The 25,212-nt window shown below is 40.2% G+C and overlaps 1 protein-coding gene across 1 annotated transcript in view; it reads left to right on the forward strand.

The window, feature by feature from the left end:
- The window catches only part of DMGDH (dimethylglycine dehydrogenase), a 75,311-nt gene that overhangs the window by 5,176 nt on the left and 44,923 nt on the right, over positions 1-25,212 (forward strand). The window contains exons 2-7 of the mRNA XM_032156981.2: positions 782-956; positions 8,600-8,698; positions 10,175-10,339; positions 13,142-13,346; positions 15,923-16,171; positions 17,991-18,189. Coding sequence (XP_032012872.1) covers positions 782-956; positions 8,600-8,698; positions 10,175-10,339; positions 13,142-13,346; positions 15,923-16,171; positions 17,991-18,189 — 1,092 coding nt within the window. The remainder of the gene's footprint in view (positions 1-781; positions 957-8,599; positions 8,699-10,174; positions 10,340-13,141; positions 13,347-15,922; positions 16,172-17,990; positions 18,190-25,212) is intronic.

The following is a 25,212-nucleotide window of genomic DNA, read 5'->3' on the forward strand; positions in this document are numbered from 1 at the left end:
TGAAAAAAGAAAAATATATTTAAAAATAAACTTAGGGTAGCCTAAATGTACAGTGTTGATAAAGTCTACAGTAGGTGTACAGTAATGTCCTAGGCCTTCACATTCACTCACCTCTCACTCAGACTCATCTAGATCAACTTCCAGTCCTACAAGCTTGATTCATGGTAAAGTACCCCAGACAGGTGTATCATTTTAAATCTTTTTTTTTTTTCTTTTGAGTCAGGGCCTCACTCTGTCTCCTAGGTTTGAGTGTAGTGGTGCAGTCATGGCTCACTGCAGCCTCAACCTCCTGGGCTCAAGCAGTCCTCTTACCTCGGCCTCCCAAGTAGCTGGGACTATAGTCATGTGCCACCAAGCCTGGATAATTTTTGTATTTTTTATAGAGACGGGGCTTCGTCATGTTGCCCAGGGTTGTCTTGAACTCCTGGGCTCAAGCAGTCTTCCCATCTCGGCCTTCCAAAGTGCTGAGATTACAGGTGTGCATCACCAAACCTGACCTGTTCTCTAGGTTCTTTGAAAAAAAGAAGCTTCTTGTTTATTTCTTTGGCTATAGTAGCTACAATGGACCAGAATCATTATATGGAATGGGGATCAAATACCCCTCCCCCAACCAGGTTGCCTAAGTCACAGTTTAGATGCTCCAAATTATTAAACCAGTATCATGCAAATCTCAGTCAGTGGGTGTTAAGTACTAGAGAAACGAGTAAGGGGAAATGCTTTAGGCCAGAACTATAGCTACCATAGCCGATTAAAGTTCCCATTTTAACTTTCCCTCTTCCAGAGAGGAAAAACCCCCCTTATCTGCAGAAACACAATGGAAAGACAGAGCAGAAACAGTGATAATTGGAGGTGGCTGTGTTGGTGTGAGTCTGGCTTATCACCTGGCCAAAGCAGGGATGAAAGATGTGGTCCTGCTGGAGAAATCAGAGCTGACGGCTGGATCTACCTGGCACGCAGTAAGAAAAGCACCCCAAACTGTCCTAAGCGCGGAACTGTGCATGAGTAAAGTCCATTTCCTTCCCGTTCACAACTCCCAACTGTGAGCTCTTTAGAGTGCATTCCCTTTCAGTAGCGTTGGAAGTGCAGTTGTAGTTTAACTCGGGTACTGCCAGATGATGACCAATATTTAAGATGTCTTTATCTTGAACAGATGGCTTCTGGATTTGAATCCTGGCTTTGCAATTTTCTACCCTTGTGTGACTTTTGGCAAGTTACATAAGTTTCTATTTTCTGATGTCTTAATAGGAATATTAATAGTACTTACCTAATAGGATTATGCTGAAGATTGAGTTAACATGTGCAAAATTATTAAACACAAGGTATTGAATAATAAATGTTAGCTTTATGTGGAAGGATACTGTCTGGGTGAGCCTGGATATGGGCCCAAGATCTTTACCTATACTCCCCTTACCTGCATTTGGTGGTCCTTTTATTTACTTATGGTTTTATTTATTTTTATTTTTTATTTTTTTTGAGATGGAGTCTTGCTGTTCCCAAGCTGGAGTGCAATAGCACGACCTCGGCTCACTGCAACTTCCGCCTCCCAGGTTCAAGCAATTCTCTTGCCTCAGCCTTCTGAGTAGCTGAGACTACAGGCGCACACCACCACACCCAGCTAATTTTTGTATTTTTAGTAGAGACGGGGTTTCACCATGTCGGTCAGGCTGGTCTCGATCTCTTGACCTCGTGATCCACCTGCCTCGGCCTCCCAAAGTGCTGAGATTACAGGAGTGAACCACTACGCCTGGCCTTATGGTTTTAATTTTATGCTGTGAGATGATAGTTTGGCGCCCTGAGGACTTGAATATGAGGACTGCAAAAGTGTGGCACAGCTTTTGTATTACATGAGACACAGGCCAAGTCAGTCTTGCATTTTTCATGATATGCATAATTGTTCCAGGGCTGCGCCATAATTGACTAGGCTTACCTGGAAAGCTGCTCAGGTAGATGAAGGGATTGACACTACTGTCATATTGCCAAACTAGGGACTTCTGACATCGGTTAAGGATGGGAGAGGAAGTTTTTATGACTGCTGGTGCAGTTTTCTTTTGGGCAGCATTAGCCCCTGCTTATCATCCCATTTCATCATTAGCCTTCCTCGGCTGAGAAGACGTAACAAGAGGGAACCCTACTTTAAGGGGCTTTTTGACATGTAGTATGTGCTCAAAGTATAGGGTGGAGAGTCTAGCATGAAAAGGGTTGCCTGCTTCCAGCTGAATCTGGGGGAGAATGCTGCCCAGACTTAAAAGCCCAAAGACCTTGCCCTTGTGGAGCTCACATTCTGGTGGGGCAGACAGAAAACACCTATCAATCCTAGAGAGTAATCACCATGAAGAAAAGTAAAATACAGTCAAGGATGCAAAATGATGGAGGAGGAGAAGAAGGAGGTGCTAGGCAGGATGTTTCAAAGAGGAGACCTGCCAACAGAGACCAGGGAGCAGTGAGCCAGGGTGCCATGGGGCTATTCAGGAAAGATCATTTAGGCAGGGAAATGTAGGCAAGTGGAAATACCCTTCGAGGGAGGGCTTACACCTTCTCACCACTTCTGAATTGTTACTGAGGGCATACACTTTAAAGTTTGAATTACTTATTTGCTCACTTATATACTGATTTAATGTGGCCTGCATTTGATTTTATTACTATTATTATTATCATTATTTTTTGAGACAGGGTCTTTCTCTGTTGCCCAGACTGGAGTGCAATGGTGCAATCATAGCTCACTATAAGCACAAACTCCTGGGCTCAAGCGATCCTCTCGATTAGCTAGGATTATATAGGTGTGCACTACCATGCCCAGCTATTTTCTTAATCTTTTTAGAAATGGGGGGTCTCACTATGTTGCCCAGGCTGGTCTTGAACTCCTGGCCTCAAATGATCCTCCAGCCTCAACCTACCAAGACTTTAGAATTACAGGCATGAGCCATCGCACCTGGCCTGGCCTGCATTTTAGAAGAGGTTAGAGGATTCCTTGAAATTTTATTTCTTAGATGTCCCATGAATAAAAAGCAATATACCCTTAATCTAAAAGTTAACTATGCAAAGTATTTTTTTCTTAAACACAGAGACACCAAAGTGAGTGGGGAAAGGCATTATCCTGCTTTGCATACAAGGTATTATTTAGGCTATGGTTTACAAAATGAGGATCCATGCAGTGTGAGTTCAAGGTGGAATCAGGCATCAGAAGCCAGGTTATTTGGCCCCCATGGAATAAAAGAGAGTTGTCCTAGGAAGTTGATTCTAGGGTTTTTTTCAAGTCAAAGATGCCTCCCTCTGAGCAGCAGCATGAAGAAATCCAACATATTAGATGGTGTGTGTGTGTGTGTGTGTGTGTGTTTGAGACAGAGTTTCACTCTGTCACCCAGGCTGGAGTGCAGTGGCATGATCATGACTCACTGCAGCCTCAACCTACCGGCTCAAGCAATGCTCTCACATCAGCACCTGTAGGTGGGACCACAGGTGTGCACGACCACACCTTGCTAATTTTTAAAGTTTTTTTTGTAGAGATGAGGTCTCCCTACATTGTCCAGGCTGGTCTCAAACTCCTGGGCTCCAGCAATCCTCCCACTTAAGCCTCCCAAAGTGCTGGGATTATAGGCTTGAGCCACTGAGCCTGGCCACATTGATTTTTTTTTTTTGAGACAGAATCTCACTCTGTTGCCAGGCTGGAGAATAGTGGCATGATCTCAGCTCACAGCAACCTCCATCTCCCGGGTTCAAGTGGTTTTCTGCCTCAGCCTCCCAAGTAGCTGGGACTACAGGTGCACGCCACCACACCCAGCTAATTTTTGTATTTTTAGAAGAGACAAGGTTTCACCATGTTGGCCAGGATGGTCTCAATCTCTTGACCTCGTGATCTGCCCTGCTCGGCCTCCCAAAGTGCTGGGATTACAGGTGTGAGCCACCACGCCAGGCTGATATTAGGAATTTTTAACACAGAGATATTTGTGGAGTAGATCTGAGAATAAGGAAGGTTGCAGAGCCAGCTAACAAGGGGCAGACTATAAAAATAAAGGCAGTTTCCCTGAAGCACGATATGTGCTCCATGAGAGAAGTGTCTGGAGAGTGTGGGAATCAAATGCTTGGAGAGGAAAGCACAGCCTGCAAAGTGAATCTTCTAAATGGAATCACAAATCCATAAATCCTAAGGTTTTAACAAGACTGCTTTGTCAGCTCTTGATACACCTAATAGGATGGAGCATTTCATGTGGATGCAGGGAAACGAGAGAGGATGGAGTAAGAAGGAGGTTTGGAGCTTGGGATCCCGAGAAGGGGCTGCCCCTGGGGATGGTACCAAAGTAGATGTTTGGAGAGCTGAGGACTAAAGATTCAGGATGATCCATTTGGGGTGTAGGAGGCGATATAAGAACTTTCCATTTGTTTTCGTCCGCAAATGTAAGGAAGAAGTTAAGCTTTACTGATATTTATAAATAGCCCTCACATTTGATGTGGATGATGTGTTGTGTATGATTTCAAGGTTGACTACGTGAGAGGTTGGCACTTCATGGTGGGAGTGTCCTCATTCTTTCTCTTGTCTTCTGTATACCAGGACGTGGTGCAGATTGCGTGCTATAGGATATCCCCATTGTGATTAGCTTTATAGAAATAGGGCTGTAAATAATATAATGTGTGATGAAAGGGAGAGGGGTGAACTTCAGAGTGTTGTGTTACATACAGGTTTCCTGGTTATCTACTAGCAGTAGCTAAAAAGTTGTGAATGCAAATGGCTGCCAGTCATTTCTACATAGCAGATTATATATTAAAAAAAATAGATGCAGCCTGTTCCTTCACAGAAAAAGTGATGCTTTCGGTAAGTGAGAAATAATTGCCTTTTGCAAAATAGTCCTGTTGGGAAAACAGCATTTTGAAAAGGGATGTTTGGAAATGTTGGTATTATTATTATTAGGTTTTCTGCCCCAAAATGATATGTATCACATAGAAAAACTCTCATATATATGAGAAATAAACTTTTAGCCCATTTCAAATTTTTTCTAAATGAGGAGTTTCAACAGGATTTGTTCCCGTTTACTTAAAATACAAAAAATGCAATACCTTCCAACTAGTTTGTAACAACAACTGGCAGACACAAGAACATGAAATGTCCTAGTCAAAGGTGAAGAGAAACCTTCTCATGGGTGTTGGCTGAGGTAGAGGAAGGGGTGTCAGGATGCAGAGACACAGCCAATCGTGCACTTCTCTCACTTGGGTGTGTGCCTCACTGAGCGGTGTCTTCTGCAGCTATACAACCACTAAAAGCAGTCTCAAAAAAACGTAAAGCCAGAACCAGGCCTTCACATCGCTGTGTTACAAACGTTAAGGTAGCACAGATATTTTAATAATGAAATGTATTAATCACATAGCTCTTGCTAAAATGTTCTTAATAAACTTCATATTCAAAAGCTTTTCTACACAATTTATAAAATAAAAAGTGGTTTTGAATACTTCACTTATTCTAAGCTGTTTTGTGTGTTTATGATCTCTATTAATATTTACGTATCACATGTAAGGAAAGAAATACACGTATTTTAGTGGTTATACTCAAAACTTTGTATTGGGTGTAAATGTATGAGTGAAAGATTTGGAGCCACTGGAATATAGGATGGTTTGACATCAGTCACTGGACTTTTTGAGGTAGTAGAGGCTCCTGAGAGAGGGAGAGGGTCGTTAAGGAGATAGGGGAAGCACTAGTTAGCATCCGTTATGCTATCCATTATTTAGCATCCAGGAGTGAATTTTCTCACTCCATCATTCCTTTTATCTTATTACTTGTCAGTCTAAGGAAGAACTTTACATTCTCCTCTACTTATTTATTTATTTATCTCAAGAAAGATTTATAAATTCTTAATTTATTCGAAGGGTTGTAATTCTTAATGATTATATCTCTGTTTCATCGTCCCTTCCTTATCTTCTCCACCAACTACGATCACTTTTTCCAAACGACAGCTAAACTCCTTTCCTATGACTTCTGTGACCTTTCTGGCATCTTCTCTTTCCCCAGTTTCGTAGTTACTATGTGTCTAGGACTCAATCATTTACTCTTGATTTAATTGTTTCCTGTATGAAAGTTTCATAACCTCAGACTATAAAATCCTGAGTGATAAGAACAATGTTTTCTCCTTCTTTCAGGCTTCTCATTTCATATGTCCTTGTTGAAGTCACAGAAGATAAAAACATTGTGCCATCTTTATATTCAAGCCTGGCACTTAAATTAACAAAAGATACTATGTGTGATGTCACTTTCAAATAATTTAAATGGAAGCACTAATATGGGTAGCCCCAAATTTTAAACACAGATTTTAAAAGCCAATATATAAAAGAAAGAGTATAAAAATTAAATAATTTCTATGTCTGAGTGAGAAAATTGAGTCCATATCTTACTTCTGACTATCGTAGCAGCAAGGAAAAGAGGGTAATGCGAATTGTTTAGTAGAACTGGGTATACTGTTGTAGTAAGGGAGACTAACTTTTCCTTGACAACGAATTTCTAAAAGAATTTGTTACCTACACAAAGTATATTGGGCTAAATGTCTTCAGTAAGAGTTTTTGAAAAAATGAACCAATGTGACCTTTTCAAATGAAAGAGAATTAACTTAAAATTTCTGGAGTGAGGGAGAAGAGGATTGTGTAGTATAGACAGATAATTTTCCAGTGGTCTAGCTTAACCCAGATATAAAGCTAACAGGATCTTGAGGAGTGGATGGTGATCAGTATCCTAGGCCAGTGCTTGTGATGACCAGATTTCTCAACTGACAATATATATTGTCAGTTTTATATAGGACATATATATAGGAGATATGTTGAAGACAAAATGGGGGTCACTAGCAGATACCCGAAGGCCAGAGATTCTCTATTATTGAACCAGGAAAGTTTGCATGCACACTGGATACCAACATGCTAAAGCAGCAGGGCATGTTTGGCCATGAAGTTGAAGAGCTTGGCTTAAAGGTGCATTGTAATGGAATCCCTTCTCTACTTCCACATGGAGCTGTGCTACTGGATGACCTATAAGCTGGGCCAGGATTTTTCTAAAAAAAAAAATCAGCCATGGGTATATCCAGATGCTTGAACAAGTACTGGATGGAAGCCCCAGGGTTTTGGTTGTAAAGGATGATTGACAAACTTTAATGGCATATTTGAGTGCAGGAGGATCAAATGCCCGCCACTACCATAGAAGTACCTTATAGATACTCCTAAGTAGATTTTACTGTGAACACATTGTGTTCTGATGAGCTTTCCAGGATAAATTAGCTGCCCAGTGAGGCCCCAGACACTTGAGAGAAACTGCTTCAAATAATTGCTTAGAATTCTTTGTCTGGATTCCACATTACTTCTGCCAGATTTGAGAAAAGGAGTTTTAGTGTAGCTAATATTTAGATACTTTTTTCTGAGAATAATCAATATTTATTCAACAAAGATTTGCAGTGTACCACCTATATGCTCATCAAACAGGTTCAGCTTTGACAAAAGTCTATTCATGTATTCATCAGGCTCCAGTGATAAGGAATTTTCTAATTCTTAAATTTTGCAATTTCAGGAAAGGGCCAGGAGGGCTGCTCCATTTAAGGGAAGGGTGGAGACTGGGTCAAAGAAGATCCTGTGCTAGTCCATGGTCCTTCTGCTTAAGGGAACACACACATAGTTTGCTGGCTTGAATCCACATTGTATGCCATTCCGCCATTACTTTTTTCTGTTCTTTTTTGAGACGGAGACTCACTCTGTCACCCAGGCTGGAGTGCAATGGCGTGATCTTGGCTCATTGCAACCTCTGCCTCCCGGGTTCAAGCTATTCTCCGGCCTCAGCCTCCCAAGTAGCTGGGACTGCAAGCGTGCACCACCATGCCTGGCTAATTTTTTGTATTTTTAGTAGAGACGGGGTTTCTTCATGTTGGCCAGGCTCAGGTAATCCACCCACCTCGGCCTCCCAAAGTGCTGGGATTATAGGTGTGAGCCACCACGCCTGGCCTCCCCCATACTTTTATTTATTTATTTATTTATTTATTGAGATGGAGTCTTGCTCTTTTGCCCAGGCTGGAGTGCAGAGGTGTGATCTTGGCTCACTGCAAGCTCCGCCTTTTAGTTTCAAGCAATTCTGCTGCCTCAGCCTCCCGAGTAGCTGGGATTACAGGCGCCTGCCACCACGCCCGGCTAATTTTTGTATTTTTAATAGAGACGGGGTTTCACCATGTTGGCCAGGCTGGTCTCGAACTCCTGACCTCATGATCTGCCCACCTTGGCCTCCCAACATACTTTTCTATATTGTCATATATAGGACTATATAGCACATAGTCCTAAACCTTCCACCTAAATGATCCCATTTCTGAATCTCTATACAACGCTATCCATGTTAACTTTTAGGGACTTAATGTGTACGTTTATTGGCTGGCTCTCACTTTACTCACATAGTTCACATTGCTTCTTAAAACCTGTCACGAACCTTATGCTCTGGTGTGCTCAAACTGGTGCTGATGTGTTCTCATCCCAAAGGACTGACTGGTGCTTCTCAGTTTCTTTCCAGCATTAAATTATTGCTTAACAGATAAACTGTCAACATTTTGAGAATGTTAATTTTTTTTCAGTATTTCTTTTCCTCTCTGCTTTTAAGGCAGGTTTAACAACTTACTTTCATCCTGGAATAAACTTGAAGAAAATACATTATGATAGCATCAAACTTTATGAGAAACTGGAAGAAGAAACTGGGCAGGTAAAGGCATTTAACTTGAAACTGTCTGTTAGGTCGGCCTCTCAGAAACATGTAAGATTTCTGAAGGATTTTGATGCATCATTGTGTATGACTGTGTGGAGTGCTTAATGTAGTAGAGGAATATGATGAGAGTTTAAGGTAAGAACCTCTAGAGTCTGCTTTGAAATCAACTTAATTTCTCAAAGTATATTATTCATGTAATGAACCATTCTTTATTTTTAAATGAAGAAAGAATAAAAAGCAGCTTTCAAAAGTATCTTTAGCCAGTTACTATATCTAGAAACTAAGAAATCGGAGTCTTTCAGCAATTGCATTGCAAAAGATCTGACAATAGAATGTACCAGATTGTCCCATGCCTCTGAACAGTACTTCATTAAAAGCCCCTCACTTTCATGTTTATCCCTTCTCATATTTACTCAAACTCTCAAAATAAAATGGCAGGCAAAAGAGTATCCATAGGCTAAGACTGAGGTCTCAAATTTTCCATGTCACTTCCCTTGCCTAAACCATCCAATGGCTCCCCACAGTCTACCAGACAAAGCCAAAGGATTAGCATGGCCTTAGCAACATGACCTTTGTCAGCTGACCTCTGCCTGCTGTCCCAACAGTTTCTTTTGCCACTCTTCCCTCTGCTTATCTGCTTCAGCTACTCTCAATAACATATAGTTGTGGAATGTGCTGAGCTCTCTCAAATCACTGCTTTTTGTTTGTGTTGTGTTCTGTTTTCTGCTGCTTCCACTGAAACAACATTCCCCCTGGCCCCATCTTCAGCATCCACCTTCCCCGGGGTCACCGCCTTTGAGAAGCCTTCCTTGACTTTTCCTGCCTGCTAGGCAGGTCAAAGCTGGAGGTCCCATCTCTTGGTTCTCAGAGCATTTGTGCACACCTCTTTTATAACTTGAATCTCTCTCTATTGTAATTGTTGATTTACTTGTTGGTCCTCCCTACAAGTAACTTGAGGGCAAAGGCTATATCTTTTATCTGTGTAACTGAGTGCTTGGCAAACTGAAGGAGTTTAATAAATGTCAAATGAATGTTTACTTCAATTCAGACAATCTAAGCATTGCAACAGTTTGATTCTATGTGATCTCTCCTTAAATTGTTTGTCTTTCTCTTTTTCATAAATTTTTGTTCACTCTGTACATTAATACTCATTCCATGCTATTGTGATTTTGCATTTAGCTGTCTGTCTTCAACTGTGGGGTGTAAATGCCACTTAGGCAGAGTCTTTACCTTTCTTGTTCACCCCTGCACCTGTGGGGCTTAGAATAGTGCCTGGCTCTGAAGAGGTACTTAGTAAATATGGTAGTTGCTGAATAAGTGTCTTTTAATAAGATGCAAATATTTTAATAGTTATTTCTTTCACTTGTAATAAATCTTTTTGTACAGCTGTATTTTCATTATACTGGAGCAGAACCATGTTTGAGTACCAAATAATGACTTATTTATATGCTCTTACTGGAATTATTGTCACAGGTGGTGGGATTCCATCAGCCAGGTAGTATCAGACTTGCTACCACCCCTGTAAGGGTAGATGAATTTAAATATCAAATGACTCGGACTGGCTGGCATGCAACAGAACAGTATATCATTGAACCTGAAAAAATTCAAGAGATGTTCCCTTTACTCAACATGAATAAGGTATTTATCTTAAGGGCATTTTTACCATTTGTTGACTTAACGTAAAAATTAGAAAAAGTTATTAAGAAGTTAACTAAAAACAGAAAACTTTGTACACACATTTTAAATGTGGCAAAATCATATGATTAATTTTGAAATTTGGGTAATTTACAAGGTGGGCTGTTATATACAGTAAATGATATATAAAAAGGTAATGGCAAATCTTGTTAGTTTTTCACCTTTGACAATTGATTAAACATTTTCAATACCTTTCCATCATTGTGTCCCCCAGATCTAAGGGTTTCCAAACACAAACTTTCTGTTTGAGAACTGCAGAGAGAATGACAACCTGATATGATAAATGTCTAGAAAGACTGTGGTATTAAAATGTTTTAAAAATCAAATTAAGAAATGCCATGGTACATTGCTCCACAAATATCACCTAGCTTATAGCTGTACTCCCCTTACAGACTCTGTGCCAGGTACGGATCTAGATTTATACCACATTTGCCTGAGAGAACCTACTTGACATGAAATTTGGTGTTTTTTCCTACTGGGTAATAATTCCTTTTGAATAATAATAACAATGGCTAACACTTACTATAGCACATATTTATGTACCAGTTAGTATGCTAAGTCCTTACATGCATAATTTCATGGCACATATTTATGTACCAGTTAGTGTGCTAAGTCCTTACATGCATAATTTCATGGCACATATTTATGTACCAGTTAGTGTGCTAAGTCCTTACATGCATAATTTCATGGCACATATTTATGTACCAGTTAGTATGCTAAGTCCTTACATGCATAATTTCATGTAATCTTCACAATAATAGTATGAGGCAGGCCGGATGCCATGGCTCACTCCTGTAATCCCAGCATGTGGTAAGGCCAAGGTGGGGGATTGCTTGAGGCGAGGAGTTCAAGATTAGCCTAGCAACATACTGAGACCTCATCTCTACACACTCACACACACACACAAAATTAACTGAGTGCAGGGTAGTAGGATTCCATCTGTAGTCCTAGCTACTTGGGAGGCTGAGGCAAGAGGATCTCTTGAGCCCAGGAATTTGAGGTTATAGTGAGCTATGATTACACTACTGCACTCCAGCCTGAGCAATGAAGTGAGAGCCTGTCTCTAAAATTTAAGAAATAAAAAAAAGTTTACATCTATATCTATGTTATGCGGTATATATTATTGTTAAACAGGAAATTTTAGCTCAGACAGTTTACATAGTGAGCCCAAACTCATTCACTAGAAAGAGCTGGAGTAGAGATTTGAACCCATGCTTTCTCACTCCCTTGCATTATACATATTGCCCAAGTGTATCAGATGGGGCTGTTGGGGAAACACATGCTTAGTTCCCTGCTGGTGACCACTGCAGTAGTTCCCATCTCTGAGGGTTCATATCATTGACCTGGATGCTAGGGTTGTTTGTCTTTGCGAGTCTTCACAGGCTGCTGGCACTCCCTTGTCTATAGTTGTGTGATACCAGTGTGATGGCAGATCGGTGTTGCACTGCATTGTCTGCATTGAAATTTTACCTCCACTACCAGTAAGGATATACTTACATTTGTTTATATGTTAATCCTGAATGCTTTGCTGGAAGTCCTCACTATCATGAATTTTTCTCAAGGGCATTCATTCAGCAATGGGAATATGTGTGAAGGGTATTCTCTGCATCTGGGAGAAGGTACCGAACCAAACAGATGTGGGATCACTACAACAAGGTCCTATCCATTATAAAACACCTGTGTGACATTTGGAAGTCTTTAGAAATGTGAATTCCCTTAGAATAGAAAGTCCCTTGCACAAGACCTATAATAAATGAAAGGATTGAATTCGTAATCAAAAACTTCCCACAAAGAAGACCCCAGGCCTGGATGACTTCACTAGTTAATTTTACCAGATATGTAGAGAAGATTTAATGCCAATCTCTCTCAAACTCTTCCAAAATAGAAGAAGAGTGAATGCATCTCAACTCATTCTATGAGGCCAGTATTGCTCTGATAACAAAATCAGACAAAGGCATCCCCCTAAAAAGAAAGACTGGTATCCCTTTTGAACATAGATACAAAAATCCTCAACAAAATACTAGCAAACTAAATTCAGCAACATATAAAACAGATTATGCAGTATGACCAAAAGGAATGTATTCCAGGAATGCAGGGTTGGTTTAACATCTAAAAATTAATCAATGTAACAATACCACATTAATAGAATAAAGGACAAAACTACACAATTATTTCAATAGATACAGAAAAGACATTTGACAAAAGCTCCTTGCTTGAATTTGGTGCTCAGCGAATTTTTGTTGAATAGATGAGACCTATATATAATACTTCACTGATCATTCTATCAACCTATCCCATCTGAATTTCATTCTTCTTTGTTTTCCCCACAGTACCTTGCCTGAAGGCCTAAAACAAAGTAGATGTTCAAGAATTAATTGTTGAATGATTGAATCAAACATAAATTTCCTGACACCAGATATATTATTTAACATGTGAATTTATTAACATTGTTAAAAATTAAATATAAATTATAATTGATATATCAATTGGAATTAGATTTGGCTTCAAATGTCGGAAACCAAAATAAGAAGGGGTAAACAAGATAGAGGTTTATTTATCTTTCTTTTCAGCAGTCCAGGACTTGAATGGTGGCTTTTTCATGAAGTCTTCAGGGACCCAGTCACTTTCCAGATCAAGAAACACTTTTAAAGTCCAGTGTTACTAAACGATTACTAGCAGGATATATTTTTACTGAGTAATAAGTATATATTTGTTTGAATATTGACTCTGCTATGATTGATTTAGGTTTTAGCTGGATTGTATAATCCTGGAGATGGTCACATTGATCCTTATTCTCTAACTATGGCACTGGCTGCTGGGGCTAGGAAATATGGTGCCCTTTTGAAATATCCTGCACCAGTAACTTCTCTGAAAGCCAGGTCAGATGGAACATGGGATATTGAAACACCACAGGGGTCTATGAGAGCAAATAGAATTGTGAATGCTGCAGGTAAGCATATCATTTTTTTGAAATTTGTGTTTTTTTAAGTGCCAAAGAAAGAAGATATTTAGCGATAATGTTTCGTATGATGGACATTGTCATGAAGCACTGTGATGCTCCCAAGTTAAACATTTCGTCTGTTTCTAAGTGACAAAGCCCTCCCTCTATCACTTTGCTCTTGGTGGATGCGCTATCACTCTGTCCTTGGTTATCCAAAAAAAGTTGTTTATTTTCTCCATTCTGCAGTTTATTTTGCTCCAGATTGTGTTTTTCCAAATTATGTTTTTAATTGAAACAAATATATTGGGGATTTGCTCGGCTAAATATTTTGATTTTTGTGTATTTAAAAATTGTCCTAGTGTATATAACTAGAATATGTGGCTTTACTATATTTTCGTACATAGTCCTGACATTGGTAATTCACATCTTCCTACTAGCAAGAGTAAATTAAGTCTCAAAATTACTAAAAGACCAACACGCCTGTACTTGGGGAGGCTGAGTTGGGCAGATTGCTTGAGCCCAGGAGTTCAAGACCAGCCTGGGCAACATGGCAAAACCTTGTCTCCATAAAAGATACAAAATTAGCCAGGCATGGTGATATGTGTCTATAGTTCCATCTACTCAGGAGGCTGAGATGAGAGGATCACCTGAGCCTGGGAGGTCGAGGCTGCAGTGAGTTATGATTGTGCCACTGCACTCCATTGCAGCCTGGGCGACAAAGTGAGACCATGTCTCAAAACAAAACAAAACAGGCCAGGTGTTGTGGCTTACACCTATGATCCCAGCACTTTGGGAGCCCCAGGCAGTGGATTACCTGAGGTCAGTAGTTCGAGATCAACCCGGTCAAAATGGTGAAATCCCGTCTCTACTGAAAATACAAAAATTAGTCGGGCGTGGCGGCAGATGCCTGTAATCCCAGTCACTCAGGAGGCTGAGACAGGAGAATGGCTTGAACCCTGGAGGCAGAGGTTGCAGTGAGCTAAGATCGTGCGACTGCACTCCAGCCTGTGCAACAGAGCAAAACTCTGTCTCAAAAAACAAAACAAAACAAAACAAAACAAAACAAAACAAAACAAAACACCAGCAAATAGCTCTGATGCCCACAGTTAGATTTCTGGTTTGCAAATGGGTACCTGTTTCTGGATTCATTATACAAGTGTGACCAACTTAGCCATTGCAACAAACAAAACAATAGAATGCAAAGGAAAGGTTTAGATGGTTACATGGAAACAAACTTACACACACAAGTACATAATCTAGGTTCCCAGACTGACGCATAATTGATGATTCTCTGTCTAGCTTGGAACCTCATAATGATAGAGACTTCAGAACTCCTTATTAGATTCAGAAAAACAGCAGAGACAGTACTGGTTAAAAACTTATTGTGCAAACCCTAAAGAAATAAATAGGATCATGTAATCATTTCAATGATCACTCAAAATTATTATGAAACAAACAAGCAAATAGAACTCCCTGCCCCCAAATCATCTAATGATGGTCAGTCAACACCATATCCTTGCCAAATAATAAGCATTTTTATTATTTTAGATTCTAAAATCTCTTTATACAGTGAAGGTGCCTTGGATTTTTAAAATAAAGTCTGCAGCAAGAAAAACCAATAAGATGTGATGATTACAGGATGTCCACTGTGGCCATGGGCGTGTCTTACCCTACTAGCCTTTAGCTCCCACATCTGTGTACTGAAGGGTCAGCCTGGGAAAGAATCAAGGGTCCTTTCAGCCACAAATTATCCAGTTTTATCTTTTGAAAATGAGAAAAATAACATTTACTTCCACAAATAAGACAATCTCTGTGCTAACGGTGAAGTGGGAAACATTCGTCTAGGGAACTCCCTGCCTACTTATGAGACCAATCTCCCCTTTACTGTGGCTTCTCTTTCTCCCTGGTTTTGACTTCTGGTGCTTTTGTGCCTTTACAATAAAGGATCTTACAAACTTATTCAAACTAAACTTTTAAAACAACAGATAAAACTTAATGTGCTTTCTCTCCCAAAGTATGCACCATTTTCAAATTTTAGCTTAACAGAACAATCTTGTACTTTTGGAATTTTAGGCATCAACAATTTGGGGAGAATAGGGCTTAGAGGATAGAGGAGTTGGCTTGTAGGGCTTTCTTAGGTATATCATTATGTATTATGTTGGTCACAGCAACACAGGGGCCTCTTCCTTTGCCTGACCGTCCCTGTCCACAAATATGGGCAGTCTTGTTACAGTACTTCTTATTAACATTTGTACATTTTGTATATTTGGGTTGTTCGTTTTTTCTTTCAAATAAATTTTTTTGTTTTTTTCCTGCCTACCTTTGCTTATGGGCAACAACGTTTTCAGGAATGGAGTTCCCCTAGATCACAGATATCTTCCAATCTCTGGGCAAGGCAAAATATTGTTCTCTCTTCCCCCATTCAGTTTTGCAGTGACAAAAGTTTAGATTGTTATGACATTTATTAGACTTTGCCATGAGTACTTAAGCCTTCTAAATATTTTATTCTAATATAAATTGCTATATGAGTGTCAGTTATATGTTTATATATGTGCTGACACTTTTAAATGATTTTTTTGTTTAAGGATTTTGGGCTCGTGAAGTAGGTAAAATGATTGGACTAGAACATCCTCTCATTCCGGTTCAACATCAATATGTTGTTACATCGACTATACCTGAAGTGAAAGCTTTGAAACGAGAACTCCCTGTGCTCCGTGACCTGGAAGGATCATATTATGTTCGACAGGAAAGGGATGGGCTTTTGTTTGGTCCATATGAAAGTCAAGAGAAAATGAAAGTTCAGGACTCCTGGGTCACCGATGGAGTTCCTCCAGGTGGGTTCAGCAAATAAAAGTGTGTGCTAGTCAGACATGAATGGTTCATCCTTTCCATGGCTGGGGGATGGCTGTAGAATAAGACAACAGCATAATACTAGACTTTCAGATACCTGGGACATTGGAGGTGACAGGTTTGAGGTGAGCTCTGTTCTCGTATCCCTTTGAACAATCACAGCAGGGAGTGGGGGAAAAGAAAGATGTAGCTGATGTTAGAGAAGCTGAAGAAACATTTCCAGCTGCTTTGAAAGATTCCAGGTACATTTCTACCTGCCCACACAACCTCCTGCCTCCCCATTTTTTCCTCAATCCACTGCCAGCTTGGTCTACTTTCAAGACTTGAATATAGATGCTATTGTGCTTTTACAGCTGGAAACACAACTGATATCAGAGGCCAGATGTCCATCCTACTAAGAATGAAAACCCAAGAGTCTATAACAGGGCAGGGTTTTTGGTACTGTAAACGGAGTACTTCCCATGCTACATAAATGGATATGGAAAAGGCTTGTGCCTCTGTGCCAAAGCAGGGGATAGTATAGTTTCTCTTTCAAGTTCTTTAAGGGAGATGGTTCTGTTTTTGCTTTTCATGAAATACTTCCACAGAGCCAGATTGAAGATTGGGTCATCTAAGGAGGTACCTCAGCTTTTAATCTATAAAAAGAGCTAAAAAATCACTGGAGCATTGAAATATTACAGGGAATATAAAGAAATGTAGGAAATGGTATTTCCTAAAATTATACTTTGATAAGCTTCTTGAGATAGGAAATGAATCCCTCCACTCTACTCCTCAAAAAGTAGGCCAAAATAATAGCAAATGATCACTAAACTGCCTTCCACAGAAGTTAGGCCAGCTGGTTTCAGGGCTTTGGTTTTGCTGAGTGGGCTCTGCACATTCGTGCCTGAGCAGAATTGCTCCTGATCCCACAGGGAGGGTTGAAATGCCGCTGAGAGCCTCCCTCTCTGCTGTTCCCCCATTCTGGCAGCTTCTCCTTCAAATAAATCTTGAACAAATATTTAAATAATGCCATTTGGAGGGAGAGCTGGATTGTTAGCTGTCCGTGAGCACGGGTACCCATGTGTGCTAGTCCACCCTGATGGTCTGCAGGCCTCCGTGAGACTGACCCTACCTGTAGTCCCCAGGAAGGGCAAGAAGCTGGCTGGCTGCTGTGTGGAAAAATCACCGGTGTTGGTGGAGACATTCTTTTAGAAGCTCATCACAGTGACTTTTAGGACAAGAGGAGGATTGCGGTTCAAGACCCTGCCTCTTTTCAGAACTCTAGCCCTTGGATGTGTGTGGGGGCAGGCTGGAGGAAGGAGGCCTCCATGCCATTCCTTCCTTGCTGAAAGGAGAGTTAAAAGGGGTCTAAAATCCATCATCTTAGATCCTGGAGCAGTGTTCCACTTTTTCCAGTATTCTGCCATGACTTTGTAAACTCCCATTTGCCCTCATCTCAGGGGATGAAACAGGTTCTTATGGTTAGTTGAAGCATAACGATCTTCTTGACGAATCAAATTATAGTTTTTTTAAAAAAAACTGATTGGATTAAATATCAGAAACTATATTATTCATACATTTAAATTTTATATTAATTAAAGGTTAACTTTTATTATTTTGTTTCAAGATCAATACCGTTGTTTTCAGTAATATAAATGGATACTCATCTGTTGATAGTGAATATCAAGTTTGGACTTTAACAAAAAATGGCAGTACTTTCCTAACAGGCCGTCTTTAAATGTAGGCCATGTCAGAGGCTTAAATCACTTTGCAGGACTTGTCAGCTCAGCTATGGCATCCTGACCACAAGGGCAAATTTTTTAGGTTTTGGAAAGGAACTCTTTGAGTCTGATCTAGATCGAATCATGGAACACATCAAAGTTGCCATGGAAATGGTTCCTGTCTTGAAAAAGGCTGACATCATCAATGTCGTCAATGGTCCTATCACGTATTCTCCTGACATTCTGCCTATGGTGGGGCCCCATCAGGGGGTCAGAAACTACTGGGTGGCTATAGGCTTTGGGTAAGTATCTTCATGTAATTCAACATTTACTGTAGAATCACTTATTTTAGCTAAATCTAGTTCCATATTCTCAGGATGCAAAAGGGAAATGTGGAAGCTGAGAGAGAGAGAAAGAGAAACAGAGAGAGACCCAGAGAATTTTCTCCCTTTCATGACCAACGATGCATACAACGAATAAAAAATACTGGTTCAATCACTTGTATATGTTTTAAAGAAGGGCAATTATTTCCTGGAACACAGAAGGGCAATGATTTCCTGGAGCTTTCTCTTTTTTTTTTTTTTTAGATGGAGTTTTGCTCTCGTTGCCCAGGCTGGAGTACAGTGGCATGATCTTGACTCACTGCGACCTCTGCCTCCTGGGTTCAAGCAATTCTCCTGCCTCAGCCTCCTCAGTAGCTGGGATTATAGGCACCTGGCATCACGCTGGCTAATTTTTTGTATTTTTTTTAGTAGAGACAGGGTTTCACCATGTTGCCCAGGCTGGTCTCGAACTCCTGACCTCAGGCAATCTGCCCACCTCAGCCTCCCAAAGTGCTGGGATTACAGGTGTGAACCACCACGCCCAGCCTCCTGGAGCTTTCTCTTTGCATATTTCCTGCCATTTCAATTAATTGTTTCTGGTTTTATGCTGTGTATTTTCAGATAGTCAATTTGCCCCAGTTTTATAAGGATGTTTTCATAACACGATGTGACAAAGATAATTCAAAATATCAAATGTATAATATGTCTGCTGCATTTTTCACCATAATTCATGTTTGTCCAACATGATTTGTTTCTTTATAATTCCTCACGTTGCTTTCCATTTATGACTCCATTGCCTCTTTGATGTTTCATTTCTGATATTTGTTCCATTAATTTGGTGAATATTGATGTCAAGCCCACTCAACTATCATATCACAGCTTCTAATATTCTATTTTTATTCCTCATTTTATTTGGCCATTTATTCAACTAATGTTTAATAACTGCTAGTTCTGTGCCAGGCCTAGGGCTAGGCATTGGAATACAGCTGACAACAAAGCAGTGAGGTCTGACCGGAGCTGGAGGGCTGCCTGAGGCACAGCTCTGCTGATCCAATAGAGAGGCTGGGGTCTCCACTAAGGTAGCAGCAGTGAAGACTGAGAGATGGGAGATAAAATTATCTAGATTTGGTGATCAATTCCGTAAGATATTGAAGGGAAAGAGAAAAATGGCAAATGATGGCAACCTTTCTAACTTGACCACTGTCTATATGTTGGAGACATGGAGAGAGAGCCAAGAAAATAATGAGTTCCATTTTTGATGGGGTGGGCTTGAAGTGTTAAGTTTAGGTATGTGGGACATCCAGAGGGAGAAAGTCAGATGGAGATTTGGGATGGGAAGTTATAATGTAATTGAGGGCTTATATAATCACCTATAGAGTCCATATGCAGGCATGTGGAAGTAGGAGTGCTTCTCCTGCACATCACTCATGTATCTTCTTTGGAGAAATGTCTATTCATCTCTTTTGCCATTTTCATAATTGGGTAATTTGTCTTTCTATTGTTTAGTTGTGGAAGTTCTTTATATATTCTAGATACAAGAACCTTATCAGGTACATGATTTGCAGAACTTTTCTCCCATTCTGTGGGTTGTTTTTTTACTTTCTTGATGGTGTCCATTGAAATACAAAAGTTTTTAATTTTGATGAAGTCCAGAATATGTATTTTTCCTTGGTTCACATGTACTTTTGGTGTCATATACAAGTAACCATTGTCTAATCCAAGTTCGTGAAGATTTAAACCTATGTTTTCTTCTAAGAGTTTTATAGTTTTAGCTTTTGCATTTAGTTATGTAATCAGTTTTGAGTTAATTCTTGTATATGACGTGAGGTAGGTGGGTAGGTGTCCAACTTTAGTCTTTTCATAGGTATAGCCAGTTGTCCCAGAACTATTCATTGAAAAGCTTATTCTGTCCTCGTTGAATTATGCTGGCATCTGTAATGTCTTTTTTCTGATTCCTTTTCTCATACCAAATGTGTGGTATTTTCCAACACCAACAACCAATTCTCCAATTCTCCAGTACTAACTGGGTGTCCAACAATTCCATTCAATTCTGACACCAACTCCTGGAATTAACATAGACCCCACAGGTTAAGGGATCCATTCCACAAGACTGCTCTCACTTCGAACACCAGTCTCAAGTCTCGGGAGACACCAATACTTCTGACCAACTGGGTGTTCCCACAACCCTTTCCTCAGATTTGATAATTTGCTAGAACCAATCACAAAACTCAGGTAAATACTTATGTTTACTCTTTTATTATAAAGGATACAGCTCAGGAGTAACCAAATGGAAGAGATACATAGGACAAAATGTGAGGGGTTAGGGGCGGGGGGTGCAGCACCACCAGGCCCTTTCCAGGTGCCTTCCTAGCCCATCACTGTGTTCACCAACTCAGAGGCTCTCTGAACCCCATGCCTAGGTCTTTATGGAGGTTTCATTATGTAGGCATGATTGATTAAATTATTGGTGACTGTACTCAATATCCCTTCTCTACTCCCTGGAGGTTGGAGTAGGGAGTGAGACTGAAAGTTCTAACTCTTTAATCACATGGTTGGTTTTTCTAGCTACCAGCCCCCATCCTAAGCTACCTAGGACTGCTCTCCTCTCTCCATAAGAGCCATCTCATTAACAATCAAAAAATAGTAAATCTCAAATGTTTTATGAATTCTGTGTCAGGAACTGGGAACAAAGACCAAATATTTAATTTTTATTATACCACAGCATCTTTATAAAAAATAAATTGACCATAGATGTATGGGTTGATTTCTAGACTCTCAATTCTGTTCCTTCATCTGTGTCTATTCTTATGCGACTACTATACTGTCTTTTATTTATTTATTTATTTATCTATTTTTGAGACAGAGTCTTACTCTGCTGCCCAGGTAATGGCACGATCTTGTCTCACTGCAACCTCCACCTCCCAGGTTCAAGCGAGTCACCTGCTTCAGCCTCCCGAATAGCTGGGATTACAAGCACGTGCCACCATACCTGGCTAATTTTTGTATTTTTAGTAGAGATGGGGTTTTGCCATTTTGGCCAGGCTGGTCTCAAACTCCTGACCTCAAGTGATCCACCCACCTCAGCCCCCTGAGGTGCTGAGATTTCAGGTATCAGCCACCACACCCAGCTGACACTCTCTTAATTACTGTTACTAGAAGTTACTAGCTTTGTAGTAATTTGTGAAATCAGGAAGTGTGAATCCTCCGACTTTGTTCTTTTTCAAGATTGTTTTGGCTGGAAGTCCCATAAATTTTAGGACCAGTTTGTCAATTTATGCAAAGAAACCAGCTGAGATTTTGATAGAGATGGCATTGAATCTGTAGATCAATTTGCGGAGTATTGACATCTGAACAATATTAAGTATTCTGATCCATGAACATGAAATGTCTTTCCATTTACTTAGGTCTTTTAAAATTTCTTTAACGAAGATTTGTAGTTTTCAGAGTAAAAGTTTTGCACGTCTTTTGTTAAATTTATTCCTAAGTATTTTATTCTCTTTGATATTCCAATTGAATTTTAGTATTAAATAATAGAAATTGAGGATCATTGACTGTAAGGCATGTTCTGAGCAGATAGAGTCACTGATCTCATGTGGAACACCTATTAACTAATTGCTAAGGAAAGTAGGAAGTTGCTTCCTCTAGAACAAGTTACTTATAACCTAGAAATCACATCTGTTTGCATGTGACTGATGTCAGACTCTTCCCGATTGCTCTGGCTAATTTTCTCAGGTCATAGATACTGGGAGGTGGGTGGAGAAGACAACAGGTGGGAGTGGGGGTGGGCAAAGTGCCTCCCTGTCTTTGACAGGTTTGGTCTAAACCAAAAAAGCCTTCCCCTTACCTAAAGTTGAGGTTTCTAAGATATTTCTTATGTAATATAATGGAATACCCCCATTAGCTGCCCCTCCTGGCTTATATCAGTGCACTTATTCCATGGCTCTGGAGGCCAGTGGTTCCCATACCTGGGTGAGGCGCAGAATCATCTGTTAGAAAGCAGAGTCTTGACCATGTGGTTAGTCACATGCAGGTTTTTTATCTCCTGTACCTCTCATCTGTGAAATTCCTATTGTTTGTCACTAGAACCCATGTGGCTTAGTCTGCTTGGGCTGCCATAACAAAGTACCATAGACTAGGTGATTTAAACAACAGAAATTTACTTTCTCACAGTTCCGGAGGCTGGAGGTCTGAGATCAGGGAGCCGTCATGGCAGAGTTCTGGTGAGGGCGCTCTTCCTGGCTTGCAGATGGCCACCTTCTGGCTGTGTGCTTAAGTGGCTTTTCCTTGGTGGGTGGGTGTGTGTGGAGAGAGAGCAAGCTCTCTGGTGTCTCCTCATAGAAGGACACTAATCCTATCATGAGGGCCCCACCCTCATGACCTCATTTAACCCTAAGTACTTCCTAAAGGCCCCATCTCTAAATACCATGACACTGGGGATTAGGGCTTCAACAGATGCATTGTGGGAGGACACAAACATTCAGTCCATAGCACCATGAAATATGTATTGAATCGAAACAAACAAGCAAACAAACAGATTTCCAGACACTACTCCTGTAGATTCTGATTTAGTGGTCTGGAGAGGGGCCCAGGAATCTGTACTTTATAATATTATCTGCAATTCTTGGTACAGCCAGTTCAGGGAATAGGTGTTTGCAAACTGCTTACCTATGTGCTACCATTTACTTTGCTCACAGAATATCCTCAGCCAAAGCTATTTTACTTCGGACATTTGTTTTGTCACAATTCCAGCAAGTTTTTCTGCTTCTAGGTGACTAACACAAGGCCCAGAAAAGTCTTATGAATTGTATTTAATTGAATCTGATTTTCTTGGCTTAGAAGAGATTATAAACAGCAAATTTAAAGAGGGGAGAGTGCTATAAGATGTAACATCCAGTCATTTAACAGAGTTATAAAAAGCAGATACAAACGCTCAAAAAGCATAGCAGCCTGGGGTCATTGAGAAGAATCTAGAGTTCTGCAGTTTAATACTAGAGACAGAAGAAGAACCTAACTGTCCTCTCCTCTTTAAGTTCCCTTCTACTTTCACTTCACACCTTACTTCCTTATGAAAATCCTTTCAACTGGTCATACAAGGGCCCAATAGCCACCATGTATTCCTTGCCCACTATGTGCCGTGCAGTATACTATGTGCTTTTTAATGCCTTGGCAATGAATTCTCCGCCAGCACCATAAAGTGTGCACAGGAGAAGAATAAAGCTCAGAGTGGTTACATAACTTGTCCAAGGTCACCCAGCTAACAGTGGCAGAACAAGAATCATACCCAGATCTTTTCCCCATACTTTTATACTTTTAGCTACTAAGCCAGGGATTCTCCAGAGATGTTTTCTATTTTCCTAAGATGGTACTTTAAAGTCAAGAACATGATGTGGAAAATAAAGGGGTTTTGACATCAGAAAAGGGATCGATTTTACATTGGCCATGTGTAGTTCATAACACTCAGTTGTATGAAATTTTATGTAAAGCTTGTTAATGGTTGGATAACTTGTTTGTAAAATATTTACTTTATAGAAATAAATTAGATTTGATTCAGGATTCCCCCCCACCCCGCCACTCCCACCCAAATAACAGCACTCTGCCCATTTGTTTGCTCATGTGCATGGTTGAAAAGGAAAGAACATGACGGTATAGCAGCCAGGCCATAGGAAATCAAAGCACCCCTGGCTCTGCCCTGGAAGTCTGTCAAAAATATAGACAGTGCTGTATCTGCTATGTGTGTCTTGGCTGAACAGATTGAGAACCACTGAAGATAGGAAAGTCCAATAATAAGGAGCATGCGTTCCAGGGTCAGATAAGTGAATTTGTATCCTGAATGTACTCTTTACTGCTGTGTGACTTTATTTAGCCTCTGTGTGGGGGCTGATCTTTCTCCTTAAAATAGACTTGCTAAAGCATAAATCAGCTTCTACGTGTTAGACGGAAACTATGCCTGGTAAATGGGAGGCACTCAGTGTTGGTAAAACTTCATAAGCCTTCAAATCTTATCAACAATATAGCTCTCAAAAATGGTACCTGTTCTATATGGGCATTGGGCCTGGTTAAGTGAATGTGCTAAGTTTAATAAACATTTTAAGCATATATTTAATAATTTTTCTTTGTCTCTTTTGATCTTTGTTGGTTTAAAGTCTATTTTATCAGAGACTAGGATTGCAACCCCTGCCTTTTTTTGTTTTCCATTTGCTTGATAGATCTTCCTCCATCCCTTTATTTTGAGTCTATGTGTGTCTCTGCACGTGAGATGGGTTTCCTGAATACAGCGCACTGATGGGTCTTGACTCCTTATCCAGTTTGCCAGTCTGTGTCTTTTAATTGGAGCATTTAGCCCATTTACATTTAAAGTTAATATTGTTATGTGTGAATGTGATCCTGTCATTATGATGTTAGTTGGTTATTTTGCTCGTTAGTTGATGCAGTTTCTTCCTAGCCTCGATGGTCTTTACAATTTGGCATGTTTTTGCAGTGGCTGGTACCGGTTGTTCCTTTCCATGTTTAGTGCTTCCTTCAGGAGCTCTTTTAGGGCAGGCCTGGTGGTGACAAAATCACTCAGCATTTGCTTGTCTGTAAAGTATTTTATTTCTCCTTCACTTATGAAGCTTAGTTTGGCTGGATATGAAATTCTGGGTTGAAAATTCTTTTCTTTAAGAATGTTGAATATCGGCCCCCACTCTCTTCTGGCTTGTAGAGTTTCTGCCGAGAGATCAGCTGTTATGTTAGTCTGATGGTCTTCCCTTTGTGGGTAACACGACCTTTCTCTCTGGCTGCTCTTAACATTTTTTCCTTCATTTCAACTTTGGTGAATCTGACAATTATGTGTCTTGGGGTTGCTCTTCTCGAGGAGTATCTTTGTGGCGTTCCCTGTATTTCCTGAATCTGAATGTTGGCCTGCCTTGCTAGATTGGGGAAGTTCTCCTGGATAATATCTTGCAGAGTGTTTTCCAACTTGGTTCCATTCTCCCCATCACTTTCAGGTACACCAATCAGACG

This window comes from Hylobates moloch, unplaced genomic scaffold (assembly GCF_009828535.3).
Source record: "Hylobates moloch isolate HMO894 unplaced genomic scaffold, HMol_V3 SCAFFOLD_6, whole genome shotgun sequence".
Lineage (NCBI taxonomy): Eukaryota > Metazoa > Chordata > Mammalia > Primates > Hylobatidae > Hylobates > Hylobates moloch.